This window comes from Anguilla rostrata, chromosome 17, assembly GCF_018555375.3.
Source record: "Anguilla rostrata isolate EN2019 chromosome 17, ASM1855537v3, whole genome shotgun sequence".
Lineage (NCBI taxonomy): Eukaryota > Metazoa > Chordata > Actinopteri > Anguilliformes > Anguillidae > Anguilla > Anguilla rostrata.
The window spans coordinates 13,373,778-13,395,829 of NC_057949.1; the positions used below are offsets into that span (position 1 = coordinate 13,373,778).

General features: G+C 41.5%; 1 protein-coding gene across 2 annotated transcripts; it reads right to left on the reverse strand.

The window, feature by feature from the left end:
* Positions 1–72: 72 nt before the first annotated feature.
* mafk (v-maf avian musculoaponeurotic fibrosarcoma oncogene homolog K) lies at positions 73–17,773 on the reverse strand. 2 transcript variants are annotated; one of them, XR_010326621.1, is made up of 4 exons: positions 17,565–17,773; positions 6,110–6,188; positions 842–5,318; positions 73–718 (listed from the first exon to the last, which is right to left on the reverse strand). XR_010326621.1 is itself a non-coding variant. In XM_064315168.1 (3 exons), the coding sequence occupies exons 1-3, from the start codon at positions 17,747–17,749 to the stop codon at positions 4,884–4,886; spliced, it is 699 nt and encodes a 232-aa protein (XP_064171238.1). In that variant the 5' UTR covers positions 17,750–17,773; the 3' UTR covers positions 73–4,883. The 2 variants fall into 2 exon arrangements, 1 of the variants encoding a protein (XP_064171238.1); XM_064315168.1 differs by having other exon boundaries at positions 73–5,318.
* Positions 17,774–22,052: the final 4,279 nt, after the last annotated feature.

The following is a 22,052-nucleotide window of genomic DNA, read 5'->3' on the forward strand; positions in this document are numbered from 1 at the left end:
CTGCTGTCTATAGCCAGTGATTCACTTTTACATTTCTGCTTACAGATAGATGCACACTTCCAACTCTCTCCATGAGGAAAAAAAAAAGTCTTTATTGAAAAGTACAATTAGAAAAATACACAAACAGCAGATTTGTATTTACAGCAATAATTTACTTGTTTTCAGTCTGAACCTGAAATAGCGAATGATTTAGCACTTTCACATGAGGGCGGTTCATCGTAAAACTGGAACGGACGTAAATGAAATCCAATAACTTAGATATCACAAATAAAAAGAATAAAATAAAAAAAACCAAACAAAAATAAATATAAAAGGTCCAAATAAAATAGATATAAACATAATAATGAAGTAATACATTTAGAGTATGACGGTTTCTGCTGCTTTTCCGTGTTGTTATTTACAGTCACCATTAGCAATAATGCTATACGGAGCACTACATTATTTCAAAACTGCACAAAAGACTATCTATTGTGGCTTTGCATCTATTGCTAAACTCCTATTCGAGTATCAATGAGTTTCTAAATTCAAGGCAGAAAATCTTTCAATTTACTCTGCTAAGTACGATAAATATTCTTGTTTCCCCACCCAATACCTTTTCATTTTTAACATTTACGTATACAAAATAGTCATCTACAGCAGCATACTTCATGAGTCCTGGAGCTTTTACTTGAATTTCTAGGCGACTTATGCTTTATGTCAGTGTTTTTAAACCCTGGTCCTGGGGACCCACTGCCCTGCATGTTTTAGACGTTTCCCTGCTCCAACACACCTGATTCATTTGAATCAGGTGTGTTGGGCCAGGGTAACATCTAAAACATGCAAGGCAGTGGGTCCCCAGGACCTGGGTTGAAAAACACTGCTCTATGTAGACCATATGTGTTAACATTCCTATGTGTATTCATGGCAAATAGCTTTAAAAACTGAGAAAAAAATAATAAAACATATACTTCAAATATATATTTGTGAATGTACGAGATATAAAATATACTACAACAGTCTGAAAGGCCACGCAGAGGAGAGGATAAGTATCCAATTCTTTATATGGTCGACCCCAATACCGTTTCTAACCTGCCTATATAAAATGACTTCATCGCTAAGGGAGGAAAACCAACACACACTCAAATGCTGTGGCTCAAAACACGTTTCTCCTCCACCTTGTCTGATGGTCCTGCTCCTAAGTTTGTACGCTCCTCAGAATTGGCGTAAGTTCAATTTTAATTAAAAAAATTCCGGAAAATACAGTTCAATTAATTCAAAAATCTCCTTGAATTATTACAGGTATTTTGTCAGTTGGTGGAATGAGTTTTGATTTGTGTTCCAGGTTTATACAGCAAAAAGAGAATGGGGCCCCACCCTGGTGCACATCAGTGGCAAAGCCCACTATGGCTGCTTATGCACGAGCACGTTGCACATTTAGCATTCTTGCACATTGGCTGCAGTGAACAGGGTTCTGTCATTTGCATTTTCCCCCTGTTTCATTGCTGGACTTCAAACACACCTCAACCAGCTGGTGCAATTCCATCAGATTAAAGGTGAGGGAACAGACGCTCATCGTTAAAAACCGAGAGGCAATTTACATCTGGCAAGAACCCTGTTTCTGTCAACAACAAAAAAAAAAAAGGTCAGGATTTTTCACAGTGGTTCATTTGTCAAAGGGATGTTTTGTTAATGTTGTATACATTTTCTATAGTGACACATACAAATAAACTTTTTGACACTAAGGACACTGGGTACAACAGCAACAGTCTACAGAAAATGCAGCTTTTATGCCCAAAAGCTGCTCTGCCAGTCTAAACATTTTACATACAAAAACTTTACTCCAAGATTCATTCATAAATCAAAGGCACCTGAAAAGGATCATTTTGTGGCATGAGCGTTGTTTCATGGGGAGTCCTGTCCCAGACAAAAAAAGGCCTTCTGTCTAATCAGTGTGAATTTTCAGAGTAGCACGTCAAGGACTGCATTATCCAATCAAGGACAATCCAATCAAGGACAATCTTTGAAATCACATCCACTTTATTCATTTAGTCCAGTTGTCATTCAGCTTCTCTCAACAAAAACTGTAATGAGCAACATATGTGAAAATGTATCTGTCTAATAATTAGTCATAAATGTGCCCGTTCCTTTGGAGCGTTTACATTCTGATGTGGAGTGTAGTGCTCTTATCAATGGCCACTGGATATATGATTATCCAAAGCATAACTCCTTGTCAATCATCCTGCAATATACTCTGAGAAATGCAGTTACTACCAAAGGTAATATGTCAAATAATATCACTATTTTAAGGGGGCAAGTTACATTATGAGTACTTCACTCCAAATGCATTGCATGTCAAGCAGCAAAGAAAAAACCTTACAAGTAATATTCAGATGTGATCATACACACAAAATGAATGTGGGAATAAAAAAATGGCAATTATAAGAACTCAGCCATGACCATTGTTAGCAAAGCAGTGGGCCAAACAGCAAAGTCCCCTGCAGCTCTGAAACATATCACCAGGGGGGCGATAAAGAGCAATTACCGCGGAATATGAGAGCCTCAAAGCACGACATCATCAATCACGAGTCAGACTCGGCAACGCGATGAAATTCCACCACCGGTCTACAGTAGCGTACTGGATTGAGGGAACAGCACGATAGCCACTTTAAGCCTCTGACAAATTAAAGTTAATTAAATTTGCCATTAAAATCATTTCAATAAGTGCATTTAATTATAGTTTATAATACAATAATGATGTAAAATATAACAAAAAGTCTGTAGAGTTTGATAACTCTATGGAAACCGACTACAATCATTGGCTCGAGTGAGTGAACAGTGCTTTTTCTAACAAAAGATGCAGGCATGTGCAACCCTCCATCCAGTACATTCATATAGATCAGTGGTTTGCATGACGAAACACAGAGTACGCTGCCAAGAACCAATGAATGCCAGCAGTGAGGGAGGTCTAGAACTGACTTCAGAATTCACACATCCTCTGGAAATATTTCAGAGTTCACATCATGTCCTCTCTTCCATTTCACTAGTTTTCAGAAGAAAGTTCTCTCAACAGCACTGGTGTCAAAACTCAGGACCTGGACGGCAGCGGCATCTGCAGGTTTTCGTGATTTTCCTTCGGTCAGCAACGATTTTAGGCCTTGGAATCTAAGTGCGCGGACTCTTTAGCCAATCGCTGAGTTTGATTGATCAGATAATTGCTGAAATTCCCCAAAAACCAGAAGAGACAGTGGAGTTTGACATCACTCCTACAATAGTGTCTGAGTCTAAATATGACCACATATTGGAAAAACGGTTCCAACACTGGCGGTGTCGAGTCTGGCGACCCAATGGCAGGAATGGTGTTCAGAGGCTGTAACTCTCCTCACAGTGGTGCGAACTGCAGTCGGAAGCTTGCTGGCTTTTTTTTTTTTTTTGTGTGTGTGGCAAAGGTAAAATAGCACAGAGCAGTTTAAATCTGTAATATACAGGTAATAACTGGATAAGGCTTACATCTCAAGATAGCGCATCTAATCTTATCACTTTATCCAATATGGATTACCCACCATGAAATATGAGATCAGTTGTGAGAGTTCAGAACTAGTAATCATAAAAAAGCAAGTGCTCTTCCTGTTAAGATAACGTACATCAAATGATCCCCCCCCCCCCCCCCCACCCCTAAGGCTATCATTATTTTAGGTTTGTAAAAAATATAGATCATATTGATTTATTATAGGCTTCAAACAGACCTTTATTCTGATTTTAATTTCAGAAAACGAACAGGCCTAATTTCACTCAGAGGTGCTAAAGGCATCCTCTGGTCATACAATATCCATTTCAAAAATATATCCCTGGCAAGTGCTTTTTAAACTTTTATACTGTGATTAAACAGCTGTGTATTAAGTGCCATGCAAAGATTAGTATTTCATATACGATAAATTAGCCAAGTCAAAGAAAGCTGGCCTCTTTTCCTATAGCTTTGCTTCCTGTCTAATTTAATTTTCTGTGTATAACACACTCCAACAAAAACACTAAAAAGTATTTAAATCTGTTCAATGAGACAGTGACAGCATGGAATTGGATGCATATATATATATATATATATATATATAGGAGTTATTGACTTGGTACTTCCAACTACGTACTTCCTTGTCTGCTTATTAGCTAACTTTTGTTCAGAATTTTTTTTTAAATGATTCTGAAACTGCATTAGAAATTGCATGATATTTACATGCTACTGACGTTTTTTAGAGGACAGCCCTCAGTATACCGTCAGCGCCACGGTGGTCCCTCTCCTGTCGTTCACACCTACAGCAGCCTACAGTGAATGTGCGTCACAATGTACAGCTTTCGTCATGCACTGTTTCGTCCATTAGCAACAGTTTCAGGTCGTCCAACAGTTACACGGTTTGAATTAAAGATTAGTACTCAATATGGTATTGCTCTACTACTAACCATACTATAATGGTAATATATTATTCTGTTCTCTATAGGAAAAACTAGAAACCACAGGCCCAGTCAAACCTGTCTCAACCCAGTGCTATCTTAGGTCAGGAGTACCCAACGTTGGTCCTGGAGAGTCACATGACTGGCTGGGTTTTCGTTTCTACCAAAAACATTAGCAACCAGTTCAGCCACGAGGAACTACTTTATCTAATCAATTAAGTACTGAATAGCCAGGGAAACTCTCCAGAATCAGGGCTGGCCACTCCTGCTCTTCGGTCGTATCAAGTATCTTGCTTATTAATAAGCACGCGGATCTGTTTTCGGGGGAGGGAGTAACATTGTAAACAGCTGCCTTGCCGGTGCGGGGAGGGGAGTTCGTTTTTCGAAGTCGGAGTAACGACAAGCGGCCAACCAACCCCCCCCCCCCCCACAGACCCCGCCCCTCCCCTCCCACCCCGCCAGCCCTAGGAAGGGGCGGAGAAAGGGGTGGAGCCAGGGCCGCGGTTGGCCGACTTGACGATGGTGATGACGCTGGTGGCGCCCACCTTCCCGGGGGAGAGGGGAGAGCGGGTGACGCTGCGGGCGAAGCACTGCAGGGCCTCGTACTTGGCCCTCAGGGCGTCCAGCTCCAGCCGCATGCTGGCGTTCTCGCGGGCCAGCTTGTCCACCTCGCGCTGGAGCTCGGTCTTCTGCTTCTCCAGCTCCTCCTTCTGCGTCACACGCTTGATGCGGCAGCTGGCCGCGTAGCCGCGGTTCTTCAGCGTCCGCCGCCGCTGCTTGAGCCGGGCCATGTCATCCTTGTTCAGCCCGCGCAGGTGCTGGTTGAGCTCGCGCACCGACATAGCCACCAGCTCGTCATCGCTGAGCACCGGCGCGTTCTCGCCCGCCTCCTTCTTTACCTGGGGGGGGTCAGTTGCACACCGTGAGACAGCCAAGAAAGCCTTGCGCCTTTCCACCATAAACTTTTCTCTAATCGCCGGCTTACTAAACAAACCTGGCATCTCGAAAATCGCAACTTCTCTAGTAACCGGAAACGCCATTTTGCTATCGTATAATATCGCATTTCATTAGTCAGTTTCAGTTACCAGGATTAGCGTTCAGTTCAGTTTGGGAAATTAATTTAAATGCAATTAATTATATGGAAAATCTCCGTAGAACATTACGGGCCATTTTAATTTCGCAAACTGAATTTAATTTTGTTCCACTCCCTGGTTTTACACTCTGTATCTAAGCCTGTTAGATATAGTGCTTTGAATAAATGTTATTAATTACAGGGCCATGAAACATTGACATTTCCCTTCAGTAGCCCACTGATTTAGAAAGCGTTCTATAAAAAAAATGCAATAAAATGGAGATACAAGGTTATGTGAAAGTTTTTATCAATTTATAGGCTGAGAGGATGCTAGTCTTTTGGCTGCCAATCCTCTTAGCATCAGAGCCCATTCTGTCTTTATTATCAAGCTTACTCAGCTTACAAATTGACCAAACCCTCGTTCTCATATTCTTATTAATAATTTTTATTTTTTATTTTTAACATGGAATAACACTTTCAGGCTTGTGTATACTGCATGTAGACCATGTGTAACATTGAATATGTCCATACTGTTATACCCAATTGGTCAAGAATGGGACAGTAAAAATGTTCTTCAGTGGCCTTATCGCCAGTGTGATCGCGCGTACGTGTGCTTACCTTTAATGCCTTGCTCGCTTTACAATTAGACGTCATACCCTGCATGCATTCAGCTGGCCAGAATCCTTCAGACATATAGCTAGAAAACAAAACAGGGAGGGAGAGAGACACGGGCAAATTAAATTAGTTTCACTTTAAATCAACGTACGCTCAAAACGCAGTCTTCTAAAACAGATTTTAAATGAGTGGAATACAGAAGACTGTTACGCGTCTTTTTGTTTTGTTTCTGTAGTTTCTGAGGTGGCACTAGATCCAACGGCCCATTGCGTGGTTGGCCTAATGCACTTCATCCATTTTTTTTGCCCCGATCTGTTTATTTTTTGTTCATGTTAATAAAACCACTTTTGCTTATGTTATCGTTGGGCTCCTGTACATTATATGTTCAGTTTCCAAAGAGCCTACGAGGGCATAACAAGGACAATAAATACTCATCTCAATTAAAGCATGCCTGCATTTTGGTGCGACAACTGAACATTCAGGTGTAAGCTGGCATCTGTGATACTGTGATGCACACACCGCTTCAATTGAATCAGCTGTTTATAACTGTTGTACAATTTAAAGTTGCCAGCAGATGTCAGTGTCGCGCCGTCAGGCACAAGCCAGAGAACGAAAGCTTCTGTTTACAGCTTCAGTGTTTTAGCACGCGGTTCAAGAGGCTGCCCTGTAACTGGGGCAGGAATTGGTCCCCACAAGGCTGCTGTCTTTCTGTCTCGTCTCTCATCCCGGGCTATTTTTACGAGAGAGGTTTTTTTTGTCTGACCTCTCATCCCGGGCTATTTTAACCGGAGAGGTTTTTAATAGACATCGCTGCAGTTGATAATGAGCTTTGGAGACGTGCCATGCTGGAAACAAAGTGGCCACTCTGTCTTTTGAAACAGAGAGCTGCTGTCCACATTCCACTTCAGGACCCAATCTCCCCTGACCCGTGTCAATATGAGACCCCTGCTGTGGAGATGCCCAGAGCCTATGGCAGCAATAAAGGGGCGTGGGAGAGTAAAGTCACATGACTCTCCTAACATTAAAGAAGACCATAACCCTGGCGAACACATGGCATGAATTAAAAGCCTAATGCAGTTTAAAGACCTGAGGAGTGATATAGGCTTACCCAGCAGGTGGTCTTATTTGAAGGAATTGACACTACATACTATATTAAACACAAGGTCAGAGCACGCATGTGTACATCTATAAATGATATACTACCACATAAACGCAAATGATATAGGCTCCTGATTCATTTTTATCATCTTGACCCCATGATGTGATATTTTTCATTAATGAGTCTCATTTGACCACTGCAGTCAAGGAAATAATAGCATAATATATCAAACTATATTTATGTTAATAATTGTTAATAGCCTACTATGTGATTTATCTGTTCATATGTACAGCTGCTGGGTGAGTGAACGAAGTATGTTGCAGATTTAAGACTTGGTAAGAAAGAAAACCAGGCAGCCACAACCTATAAAATTATGATTGTGTGTCGTTTTGACCACAGAGTTTTCCCCACGGTCAAGAAGTAACACAACTGGACACTCATTTACTCAGCGCCAGTCCACATTTGTATTGTTCCCCAACATGGTGACTTTACGAATGAATGCAATGAATATGCAGTGACTGACAGCAATCTACATGCCAACAACATGCGCAGCCATTTTTCAGACCTTGAAATACAGGTTCGACTAAACATATATGCTCAAAAGTACAGTGGCAACAGCGCCAGGGACTGAAAAGGTTTCACAATTTTTACCCTTTAAAACTGCAGAATCTGCTGAAAGTATTTGTCAGTTTCATTTACATGAAAATATTGGCTTTATGTGTGTTAAGTTTATTAATTTCTTTAATGGAAAAAAAAACATCTGCGTGATTCGATATGTTTTTGTCAGGCTACGTTGTAATATTTATAAGTTATTATTTCATATTGGCTCATTAAAAGGCTCTCTAGGCCACCTATTTTATTTCTGGGTATGATATGAAGAAAATGTGTAGGCCAAGAGAATAAAGATTAGATTGTATTATTATTATTATTATTATTATTATTATTATTATTCTGAAATGACGAGGAAGCGCTCAAGATAAGAAAGATTGCGATATTACCAAACTGGTTATCTGTGATCATAAAACTCAACGAATGTCTAAAAAATCTGGTCACGTCGAAATCCATGCGTCCCGTGATGTGATTCCAAGATAACAGTCATTTGCCAGTATTGTAAAAACTGGAATAACCATATCACCGTCACAAGTTAAAAACCGCAAACATGTTAATAGGCCATAGGTACAACGGCTATACATTGGCCTTCACGAGCTCCCCGTACATGTTAACTGCAAGAAGGTGAAACGTAGAACTGATGGCGGTAGAAAGCCGTGCAGATTTGCACACGAACAGATTGGAACATTCCAGAAGCTAAGTGTCATGGAGACATTGTTTCCCCCGCGCGGTCATTGTTGTATTTTTGCTCCGAGACGACGTTCGTTATCGGGTTCAGGGTTGTGGACTTGAAAGAGAAAGACCTACCCTGTTGCACTGGGCTATCCTGCCTGCATGTCCTCACTTAACTCTGGCCGTTATATTTAGCCGGTGCGATGACAGTCATTTTTGCCAGCTCGACGATTTGAGTGGAGCGATACTAGGCTACATTAGGCAGTGGATTATTCCCCGGCTCCACTGAGACGCGCTTAATGCATCCGGTGGACGGAACTTTGTTGGTTTATTCAAATGGGAAGCTAAAGTTTGCCCCATATTCAAATAATTAAATATCCTCATAATGTAGCGTGCGTTATGTTTTATTACATTATTTATTTACTTAGCAAATGTCCTTAGCAGACGCTGACTTGCACATTTCACATTACAGCTGGATACATGAAATTCCCTAAAATTAGTGATGCACCTTGAATCAATAAGAAGATTCGGTAGCCCGCCTGATCTATATATTCAGAATTTTAACTCTCATATCTGAGCGTCATGCTATGGTGTATCCATGTATGTTTCATTAGGTTTTTAAAAGTAAGTTTGGGCGATTCACATGTTGTACAGAAAAGGACCTACAAACATATCAAAGAGTAGCCTATTTCAAAGTTAATAATTCAATTTTCCCTTACAAGAAATGGCTCTCCTTTGCTTACAAAAAGAGATCAACTGTGAAATACACCAGTTTGGTTTAAGGCTGTTTACTAACAGTATAACTGGCTCATGCTATTTTGCAAATAGTTTGATCTTTGTAGTGTCAAACAGAAAGAGCTTCTTTAAAAGCAGGTATTAATGGATATTCCTCAGCATGGAGACTCTTGCTTATTTGGTTTTTATACATATAATGAGTGATGTGTCCTAAAATGTATTTGGAAATAATTCATAATCTAAATTCATTCCAGGCCTACAGTGGTAGAGAGCAGCCATCTTTAGAACTCATTCACAGGAACAGTAAGGAGAGCGGTATGTTATAATGGAAGATGAACCGTCTTTGGCAGCATGTTTACATACACGTGTATATGTGGTCTCCTTTCAAGCACCAAGTTGTCCATCTGGTTTGCCTTGTGTAAACCGCATTGGTGATGTGTGTGCTTATTCATTTCCTTAAGTTACCATCAGGATGAGATAATTGTTTGACTAGCTCCAAAGGTACACCATATCTTGACATAATACAATGAAAGACTGTGTTAAATCACTCTTCCTCCCAAACAGTGAGGGAAAAAAATGCTTCTTAGTGATTTTAATTACTCATCGCCTGGCTGGGTATAATTTCACTATCCCCTGCGGACACTTTCCTGAAGTCGTATCTCCGTTCATCCGGTAAATTGTGCGTCAGGGAGCAAAATTTTCCTCGGTTCCGGGAAAAGGGAAAAGCCCGGGATACGCACATCACACGGCAAGCCGTCGACCAATCAGAACGCGGTGCGGAGGAGGGAGAGAGCAAGAGAAAATTCCTAGACAGCAGCTTGGCTCAGAGAGCCTGCTTTCGGAAAGGGTTGCATCAGGGGGGAGACCCTGTGTGTGGCTTTCCAGGCAATGCCCCGGAACCCCAGCACTGGAAAAACACCAACCCCCACCCCCCCCCCCCCCCCCCCCCCCGCGAGGGGCCTCGGATGTTACTGAAAAGTCTTAGAGGCCTCCTTGTTTCCTTGGAATTCCCTAATTCGCTGAGCTCTTCGCTTTCCAAACACCCCTCTCCCCCCCGCCCTCCAATCTTCTCTTTACCGCCTTTGAGCGGAAAAAAAAAAAAACGCTGAAGCCCCGAGTCCCCTGCTTTTATTACGTCTTCCACAGAAACAACAGGCGCGTTCTACGGCTCCGCGCCGCCTTCGACTCGCGGAGGCCCGAGAAACCTCCGGAACACCGGGCTCCTCCAGCTTCAGTTTTCAGCGGGAGGAGAGGGAGAGTGCAGGGAGAGTCGCACAGACCTTTTTTTCTCAGAGCGAAGCCGTGGAAGACGGGCGGTGAATATTCGCACACAGTAAAATGCCCGGCGTTAATTCAGACCTAACGGAGTACATCTCAGTCCAACAGGGACCATATGCACCCTGTGAGAATTTATTTAACACTGAATATTTTAATGCGCGCGCGCACACACACAGACACAGGCGCACACACTTTAGTGTAGACCTGCTTTCACTCACAACATACTTTGGGTTTACAAGCTATGGAGTGTCTAGAAGACAGAGACAATATCAGTGAAATGTTTGGTTAGACATATTTAGCACGTACATAGCTGCTTTGCAGGGGAATTTTAATGTGCGCCCGACGCATTCGATTTATTTTTCCCCAAATAGTAATACAAGGTTTTCTGTTTTTGTTTTTTGTCTGGTAAATGATTAAAAATTGCACAGAGTTCAACACTTGGTTCTTAGTGCCAAAAACAAAAAGTTTTCAAGTGTGAAATTAAACCTCCCAACAGATTTGCAAAGAATGCGTGCAGAATTCCAATGTCTATCAGATATTTTACATAATCAGATCTGCATACTTTAAAACAAGGGCTACATTGCAATACTGAAAAATTAATGACTTCACTGAACCTAGGGAGATATATAAATATAACAGAGAGCAAATGAGGCAACCAGTCAGATAACAAGTCAACTTATTGTAGAAGTGCAGTTATTATTAGAGACACATAAAGCACGTATTTTCACCTTCACATATACGGTAGCCTAGCCTCTGACACTTTTTCAGGCTTCCGATTGGCTCTCGGCAAACACGGTCTTCTAAGCCTCGTGCTGCAGTCACACTGCAGGAAACGAAAACAGCCTGAGGTCTATATGTGAATGCAGGAAGTAAACTGGATAAAAATAAAATAACAAAAAAGTCTGACTGTCATGGGAGATGTGACGATTACGTCATCGCCCGGTATCGGGCCGCGTAGGCTACATCATGCGGGCGGCAGCGGGGACGCAGACAGCCCATGTGTCCGGAGAGCTGACACGGCTGAACGTCGAGGGCGGCTCAAACACAAGAGTAGGCTTGTCCCGGGTTCGATCACGCGCGGTAACGCGCCAGCCTGACTCTTATTTTCCACAGAGACTTTCTTCCTTTTATACCTAAGTCATACCTCAAAACTGCCATTTCATTCTCTGTGGAGGAAAATAGGCAGTGTATTTTTGTTGTTTTTATAGCCAACTATATTTGATGAGAAACGATGAATGTCACTGAACTAAATAATATTACTCTTATTTAAAGAGAGTGCATAGTGTCAGAACCTCAATAGCTAAGTAAGTAGGCTACAGGCCTAAGTTTCCAAGAAGTTGCGAAGCTAATGGAACATGAATAATAATAAAAAATATTTTTGACCAGCACCGGGTATCACAAAGTAGTTTTGAACCAAAGGAGAAGAGGAACATTTTTTTTTATTTTTTTTTAAAATCATTATTATATTTTACACATTTATAAATGCATGTTGTCTTTAATTAACGTTCTTCAAAAAGCACTTTCAGTCTCACTCCATTCCTCACTTGGTGACATTTAACCTACTTGTGTATCCCCAAAAGCAAGCTAGCGTTCATATTCAAAGACCAGAAGACGGATAAAATAGGAACACAGAGGGCAAGTCTGCCCGTCCAGCCTGCTGTTTCGTTAGCTCAACGAGCACCGCGGTTCATCGCCAAATAACTATGCGCCCGCACGTCCACGGTTAGCGTAAACAGGTCCGAGAGTGGCAGGGCTCGCTCCGCCCACGCATGGCTGGCTTACCGCGCCACCGCGAATACACAGCATTCCAGTGAGCGGAGCCTTGCTTAACCTTGACAGAGAAACTCCAGACAGAACCTGTGATCAAAGCTGCCCGCGGCTTATTTCGCCATCTCCACTGGGTACGCTGTACGGTGAGACTTCCAAACGTTGACAACGATCTTCAGAAGTCTTATTTTATCTTTTTTCTTTTAATTTTTTTTTTATTTATTTATTTGTTATCTGGCATTTATTGCGTGACTCCCCCTCAAATAAGGGAAACAAAACGAACCATTAAAACATGAACAAGTCACTGGATGCAACAAGTCATTTAAAGCTTAGGTTCATTAATCAAACTTTCCATGCAGGGAGGTAGGCCTGTGTTCAGTTCCTAGACAAAATGACATTTTTCACATTGGTTTTTTTTTAAAATGGTACAAGTTTTCCTTTTCAGTTGAAGCCAAGTCTATGCATATGCACGTTGTAGCCTAATAGATTAGTTATCAACTCTGCCAACTCTTTTGTAGGTTTTAATTCCTTCTGTCAGTTTTTATCGTGATTTTTCAGTTCAGGAATTCCCTCAGCTGTAACATCAATATACAAGTCCACAACTTCTATCAGAGTGTAGCCAGTATTGTATTTTGGAAAAAAATCCATAATTTAAATAACAGCTAATCTCAAATTTGCAAATACATAGACCAGGCAGTCAGTCACAAGATACAAACACTCATATTAAGACTTTCCAATTGATTGCTGAACTCTTCAAAACACTAACACAAGTTTTCAGTGAACTTATTTTGCATATTTGAAACACAAGAGTACTGACAGAGAATAGGTGAAGTCTCAATCAAAAAGAGTAGTTTGGAAAGTATGAACATATTTCTGAAACTTCTATAGCAATAATTATCATTGAGGATTTTGACAAGGATTTTGCCTTTTCAAGGAAAGGCTTTTATGCAAATATGTCCAGTTTACTACTGTGCATGAGCAATGTCAAACAAAACACAATAGGTCATATCGCAATTATGACCTATGTCTAAATGAAAGTGCTTTATTCTGCAATACTTAGTAGAGTGTGGATAATAGGAATCGGTGTATAATGACATTAAAAGGCAAAATACTGTGAAAAACATAACAATCCATACAAAACAACAACACTGTTATGAAACAGTTATGAACAATTCAAAGCCAGGTAATTAGCAAGAAAAAGACATACAAAAAAGACATTGTAATTACATTTAACCGAGTGCTAAATTATCTGATACCTTTGCAAGTTGTGAAACTCAACGGCCCCAAATGAGCATGTATGTACAGTAGCTATTACTTTGCGTCTTTACTTGCACAACATTACTACCCAGCTGTCACTGAAAGTGACAAAAAAAACGTTGTGCAAGAACTGAAATATGTTAGTCTTTTGCAAACAAATCCTCGGGCAAAGCCAGGGATAAGGCTAACTTCGAGAGGTTTTGTCTACACCATTGTCTCTGGCTCGCAGTGAGGATTTTCTGCGCTGAAAGGAGGGATGGAGAAGCCCCCATCCCCTCTTCAGATGTCTTCAGGTTTTGTACAACATTACGTAAAGGGAGAGCATAGCACAGTCGTGAGTCACGCTGTTTACTGGTGGTAACTCCAAGCACAGACAGCGAGGAATTACGTCCTCGCTACTGAAAAGAAAATCGTAAAAAAAAAAAATAGCAATCTTAGAAAATCCAGGATGTTTTTACCGGACGGAAGGAAAAGCCTGAGGATGCGTGGAAGCGGTCAGCTTGGCCACAGGCTGAGGCCTATGGCTTAAACGGATGATGAGAGGAAGGCATCTGCTCCGCTCTACCTTCCAACCCGAGTCACGCAGACCGAATGGAATTCCAAGCACGCGAAGAACGGAGGAAAATATGACCATTTTTTTCACATGAGGGGAAGCCAGTTCAGAGATTCACACAAACCCCAGGGGGTTGAGGAGCACAGAGCGCGGCAAACGCTAGCCAGTAGCGTTCGGTTTCTTTGTTTTCCATCCGCGCTCCATCCATGCGTGAATTGAGTTTGGAATTAAGCCATTACAGAGGGCTGAATTTACAATGACAAAAACAAACGCGGTCGTTGCTAATTACCGTGCCTTACATCTGAGGATGTAACGCCTTCGCGGGTGTGTACACATTCCTCTGGAATGATAGACAGGAAAGAGAACGTTCCATTGGTCAGGCAGAGCTGCACAAAACTGGTGGAAGGATGCCCTGGACTGAATCGGTGTCGCCTGCTGCCAAATCTCGCACACTAATTCCCTTTCCTCCGCGTTCCTAGACCATAAAGTGGTGAAGGAATTGGTCTTGGATCCATTAAGCCATTCGCTGAGGCGGGGAAATGCCACATGCAAATTCTGGGAAATGGCCCTAACGGCTTGTGACCATATGCTGAGTGCTGGAGAAGGGAGCGCATAACACCACGTGCTTGGGCATGTTCCCCTCTACTGCGCTGTTTTCATTGAGACGGCGGTAAATGTTTTGACAGCGTTTTTTTTTCTCTTCCTGAAAGTAGTTCAAGAAGCCGCCTCAGAAGGCATCATTTCGTTCATCGGACTGAGCCTTTGAATATGGGACGCGTTCGACCTAAACGGGATGGGCTGTAGCTGAGGGGATTACTTTTGGACTTACTCCGAGAAAGAGAGACAGGCTAATGTACATTTCAAACATTGACCGCGTTGTGTTTTTAAGTATGCATGAAGCACTCCTCAGTCGTGTCACTGCACTTTCAGAGCAACTGTTTGCTTATCTCTCTGAAACCACACTGATTATGGGAAGCCATTATCTATTACCACATAAACTGCTTTGATCTCATATTGGGAGTTTCATCGTGAATCTGGCCTCTTTGAAGAGTTGTGAGAATGATGCACATTCGTACAAAACGGCATTTCACGCGTCATTGTGAATGCTAACCTGAAAACCGCACTTTCTCCGATAATGCATGTGCTGCACTGCAGTGCCTGTTATGCGAATCTCATTCGATGATCGGCGAAATCCGTAAACTGATAAACTTTAACAAACAAAATGAAAAGAATCCTCCGCTGTAACCTCAGTCTCACTGCTCAGTTTCCTACGATAGTGCATTGCGCCAACGCGTTTATTTAAAAAGGAGCAGAAAGCAGGGAGGCGGAGGCCACCACAACAGACACTTTTTTTTTTTTTTTTTTTTTGCCAGTGACTCATATTCACCCTGTCAGAATAAAACCAGGCACGCACTGTACAACACCCCTAAACTTCTGTCAGTTTCTGATGAGAACTTGCTTCCACGTCTCCCACATAGACCACAATGACAGCAAAGGTCAAAAGGCAAATAATTTGATCGCCGGCCAGAGACATAGAATCAGTGCAGAAATATGACAGCAGCTGTGGTTGTGTGCGTGTGTGTGCGCGTGCGTGTTTTACTTCTTTATCCTCTATGCCAATTTCTCTAAATCTAGAAATCAGAATGAAAGTTTGGTAGCAGGCTTTTCTTTTCTTTTTTTTTCTTTTTTTGAATAGGGTAGCGCTTTCTCAAATTCTCCGACAGCGAGGAACTGCAACGGTTCGAGATTCGAGGCCAAGATCGCAGGTGCTTACTTTGATATTTCTACATTAAAATATACAGTTTATTCAAGGCTAGTCAAGCAAGCCTAATATGGCAAACATAAATGTCTGAACTGTAATACGGGTCTCCAGTTCTTCGAAATGGAGCATTCCTTCAGACCGCACTTACACACTTGCTTGTGCCACAACACTATAACATCCTCCACTGCCCTGTGCAATATTCTCCTCACCAATGATTGACATATCAAATCATGGTCCACAGGCCACCTGCATCTTTCAGATTTAATGAAACGGCAGAGGAAAAACCTGCCATGTGTCACAATTAAATGAATCATATATCAAACATGACTCACCTTTCCTACAGAGGAGTAGCTTATTGCTGTAGTAAAAGCATTTGGACCAGAACACACACACACACACACACACACACGCACGATGACACCCACCCCAAATGAAAATTGGTGTAGGGCTGATCTTATCTTAGAGCCTTTTTCCATCCATCAGAACACTTCTGATGAGGTCCTCACATATGCGAACACAAATTGCATCTCATAGAAGTCAAACATATTGCTGACTTCCCAGCACTGTGAATAAATAGTCACTATTGAGATGGGTTAACTATTAATGATTTCTTTATGGGAAATCAATGAGATTAGCATAACAAACTCGGCATTCCAATAGGTATCACAACATTTAAATTTACATGTATTTATTATTATTATTATTATTATTATTATTATTATTATATTACACACGTAAGTGTTAGTCTGCGATTCTTTCACATTCAAACCGTATTAATCGCCTGTAGCCCAATCTTAAATTAAAACATCAGGTCGTCTGTCGTCACTGAAACGTCTGAAGCTGTTCAAAGCCGAATGGCGTTTTATTCATGCATTTACTTGCCCGCATACGGATCACTGGGCTACTCTCCGCTGCTCAACACAATCCAGTTCAGTCTATGACACCACGCCTCCCTGCTCCAAATCTCCCGAAATTATCGCACGGGGACACTTGTTATAGGAAAACGCTCTACTACTACATTTTGCCACGATTCGAACAGTGGACAGACGCCTCATACTTCATTCTTTATGGCCGACCCCTTTCCGCTTTCTTCTTGGTGGGTCTCCTTGAATATCGTGCCCTTTGTCCTAGAATTCCCAAAAGCAGACCACGTGTTGTTTTCTTATGGCGTAATGTAAAAAAAACCTACCTTACCGACTTTCTTAGGCTATATTTATGTTAGCTAATATTGTAACGCAAACTTAGCAACGCCGTAAGTTAAAATTCATCACAATAATGCAAAAGCAGTCTCATGACTTGAAAATATTTTTTCTCCCACCGCATGTTTTCATAAGTAGTCAAATTTATCAAACTGGTGTCCAAAATGTTAACTTAAATAGAAAAAAATAATGGATGTATTTAAGCCAAAAGCTACCAGAATTTGTGTCGTTTATTACGATTAATTCATAGATTATATGATCCTTCTAACACGTGTTCACGTAAGTACCCTATGATAAGACCTGAGGTTTTGTTATTACAAAACTTTGCCAAAATACTTTTTTTATATGTCGCCTGTTGTCTATAATCAGAAGTTGATCACCATTTAGGTTCACTTGTCGTTACTAATCTTGCGATCCCATGCTCCCCACATATATTGTCCCTACATTCTTAGAATCTCACGTAAACATCAGCACCTTAAGCAGGAATTTCAAAATACGGTAACTATCAAAAAGCTCGTACACCTTACCTTGTGAACGCGGATAGCTTGTGTCGGGATTGCGCAATTCTCGAGCTGTGATCGGTTACGAGCCGGGCTTTGTTGTTACAACCGGGAGAACGCTTCCAGCACCGAACCGAAATGTATCCCAAATCTAAATTAACTACAAAACAACAACAATGTATCAGCATTCCACTCTGTGCTTCCGCAAGCATTCACGTCACTGACTCCTCGTGACCGCCCCCTCCATTCATGAAAATAACTTTATGCTGACGTCAGCCAGGCGGGAAACTAGGGAAGCCAGAAATAGCCAGAGGAGGTAGACGCAGCTGGCGAATACTTTCAGAGAAGTTGTTATATTAGATTTCGTGTGAGCAGGGCTAAGTCTTCTTTGTTAATACTGTCCTTAAGACAGTCGGCATCTGGGGTCTCTAATAAAATTCCCACAGATGTGTTGGCAGGTTGCCTGTTCACAGGGTCACTTGCATTAAACCACGTGTTGTCATTTTAGAGAAAGCCACTTTACCACACAGAAGAGAAACGAGTTCCCGTTGGCAAGGGAACTTGAACTTGGGCTGTACCCTTTCCCCAACTCTGCTGACTACAATCTACTTTTAGCTGCAGGCTACTTAGTGATGTCAGATTTGTCTTTTCTGTTGGTGGTGCTCATGTGCTCAGACAAGGTATAATTTTTCCTGAGACCATGGTCCAGAATGCAACAGTTAGCGTTCAGTAAATTTAGCTCTTCTAATATCAGAGGAAATGGACAAAGGGGACAGGAGATACATTTTAATATACGCCATATGACCAATAGTGTCTGGACACCCCTTGGTCTGGGGCTGTTTTTCATGGTTTGGGCTTGGCCCCTTAGTTCCAGTGAATGCAGATCTTAATGCTACAGCATACAATGGCATTCTAGACAATTCTTTCCTTCCCATGCAACAGTTTGGGGAAGGCCCTTTCCTGTTTTAGAATGACAATGCCCCCGAGCACACAGCGAGGTCCATATAGAAATGGGTTTGTCAAGATTGTGTGGAAGAACTTGACTGACTTGCACAGAGCCCTGACTTTAACCCCATCCAACACCTTTGGGATCAATTGGAAAGCCAACTGTGAGCCAGGGCTAATCACCAAATCGGTGCCCAACCTCACTAATGCTCTTCTGGCTGAATGGAAACAAATGCCTGCAGCAATGCTCCAACATCTAGTATGAAACCTTCCCAGAAGAGTGGAGGTTGTTATAGCAGCAAAGGGTGAACCAACTCCATATTAATTCCCATAATTTTAGATGTGAGGTTGGATGGCAGGTGTCCACATACTTTTGGCCATGTAGTGTAGCTGCAGACATCAATATTTTCATCTAAAATGGAAACTGGTGGTATTGCATCCGAAGTGAAACCATACAAGTAACATGGCAGCCAGAAATCTATGTTAATGCAAAACAAATGTAGAAGCATTGGCTGTCCTTACTGTTCCATTCCATCCAGATGCCACACATCACAAAGTGTTGCCAGACCTCACCACAAACTGGTATGCCAATCTACCATAGGCTACCGTGTCCACATGCCCAGGACTACCACAGGAAGAAGCTAACTTTGCTTATTGCTGTGCTTGTTAAATAAAGGGAGTTTTTAGGTTATAATGGTGCTTTTGTGTTCCCTTCACTGCACAGCAGAATAAATGTGCCAATGACTTTTCCATGCTGTTCCCTGGCCTGTCCACCTCAATGTCCTTAGAGCACGAGTATGGAGGGAACATGACATCACCCACGGTCTGAGAGGAACGCCCTGTCCGAGCGAGCACAACGTGTTCTTCTCACAGAAAATGATCGTCAAATTCTTCCATCTTGGACCGCATAGCAGGAGTAGGAGAGTTTAGCGTTAGGGCATAAACTGTGAGGACTTGATGTTTTGTGTCCGTCGGTGAACACCAGCGCCATCTCTGGTTTCTGATTCCACCTGCTGCTGTTACACACTACACCCGTGGTTCTTAAACTCAGCCCTGGGGATCCCTTGGTATGCCAGTTTTTGTTCCAGCCACAATTGAAATCCCAGTGTTTTAACAAGCTGTTCATTTTCCCTGTTAGATGCTTTTCATATTTTGAGGGATTATTTACCCTCTTAAGCCATGTTTTCCCAGAAGTATCTATGCATACCATGAAGAATAAATGTCTCATATTCACATTGTGCTTATTGTACTGTATTACAAATAACTACATAAAAACTGTTAAAAGGTTACCTGAGGTGAATCAATAGGCTCCTAATTGGTAAGTGTGGATACCTGGCCACTAAAACCAACTATTTACTATATAATGAAGCATTAAAAGACAAAACAAATGATGATGAAAAATTATGAAAGAACTTAAGTACACGTGTTTAATGACCTTAACTGAGCAAGAGACTGGCTGTAACAAAAACCAGCGCACACAGGGGTCCCCAGGACCGAGTCTGAGAACTGCTGTTCTCACTCCACAAACGCTGCCAGCAGCTGTGGTATGAAGCCTGGGTTCACAGCTTCTGCCCTGGGGGACCCCTACGTTTGCTGGGCTTCATTCAAACCGCTGAATTGGAACAGGCTGCTAGCTGTTCTAAATTGGACACATTTAATGTTTATTGAGGGATGATTAACCCTTTTTTGTCAGAAGTACCACATTATGTCAGAAATAACTGCATGTCACAAATTGTTTGATTGTCCTGTTCTTTCTTTTAGTCCGTAAGATCAATGAACATTTTTTTTCTTATGGTAATGATTTTTTTAGAAAGAGGTTAAATTTTTTAATCGATCAGATTATATACTGACAGGCGACATTAGTGAAGCCATCATTGCTGGGAGTGTGGATACCTGTTCACCGAAGCTAACACAGTGGAGGTATTCAAAGACAAAGTAAATAGCAGCAAACCAAATTGTATTAATAGGTTTAAGGGAAGAAACGTGAAATAAGTTCTACATGTGTTTTCAACAACCTTATCTGATCTAGACAGTGGGTGTTTCAAATGGACATGCACAGTGGTCTCCCAGGACCAGTTCTGGCTGCCAGTGGCATAGTGGTTAGGTTTAATTCTCTCAATGGTGTAAGTGACTGAATAAGTTTCTCCCTCTTCACTTTCACTGATGTGTGAGTTCTGGTGGAAAATGTCTGCCATGCATCACCCAGGTGGGAGCCACACATTGGTAATCAAGGTAAATTTCTCCCTTTCACTGTGCAGCTCTCTGTGCATCTTGAATAGCTCTATGGTGCCTCGTAAAAGTATTTAGAACCTTTGAAGAAAGTTACAAAATTCTTCTGGATTACCGGACCAACAATGGTAACTGGAATATTGAAACATTTTTATATTTTTTGTTCCTTCTTCCTAATTTATGAAGCTGCATTACTTTATCTCTAACTTCCATAGAATGCTCTATAGTCTTTGTTTTCACACATTTCCCACCTTTCACGGTCTGACCCCATGATCTAAAGGTTAGTTTAATGGTTCACAGGTAAAGGCCAATGGTATGGTAATTCTGTCCTCATTAGGGCTAATTTTCATCTGTGTAAACTTGGAACTTCTAGAGCACAGGGGTTGAATACTGGTGCAAACAGAATATTTCAGTTTTTTTATTATTATGTTTTTTGTATTTATTTGCAAACATAAACCATTGTTATGTTAAATTAATTTATTTTGAGTTTCATTGTTTTAAATTAAATATGGCACAGAATGATATTTCAGAGTATCATTTGCAGGTCTGTACAATGCGGAAATTGTTAAGGGCCTGAATACTTTTTCAAGACACCGTAAATCCAATCCTTTTGACTTTTACCCAGAAGGCTGCAGGCTTGAATCCCCGTGACATCCAGAGCAATGCTTCACTTGGAATCGCTTCAGGAAAATATTCAGCTGCATGAATGTCAAGGGACAAAATGTGAAGTGTGCAAGTTTGTATGGATGAAAAATGTCTACTAAGAAATTTAATACAGTACTGTTTTTTAATGAAGAAAATCCTAATGTTGCAATGTCGATACTGAGATTTGTGCAGTTCTGCTATTGTAGGCTGCGATTGTGTCATCTCAATTTCTGTAAATGGGTTATTAACGAAACACTGTGTTGCCTTTGAAGTGTTATGCAGGAGCTTCCTTCTCCATTCTCTGTCAGTTATTTTGCACTTGTTCATAAAGGATACATTTTTGTTGCATTACTAATTTCCTCCAAAAGGAACTGACTAATGTGTAATGGAGTCTGTTCTACCTGGGAACAAAGCCATGAGGGCCCGTTTAAAAGCAATGCCACCGATGAGTCATCGTTGTGTTTTTTTGAAACGGGCCTGTGAGTGCGATTTCTCTCTGGGATGTGGGAGATTTTCATAGTCTGTGTATGTAAAGATGAGAGACGAGAGGTTCTTGGGGAGGTGAATAATCAGTTAAGCCTTTGTGTCGTCGATGGCTCATTCTAAATTGTCACTAATAAACCTGCTCCAGTGTGCGCTGTGGTACCCACATGTAAAGTCTAGGCTCGGTGTGTGCTGTGCGTCAATATTCTGTTC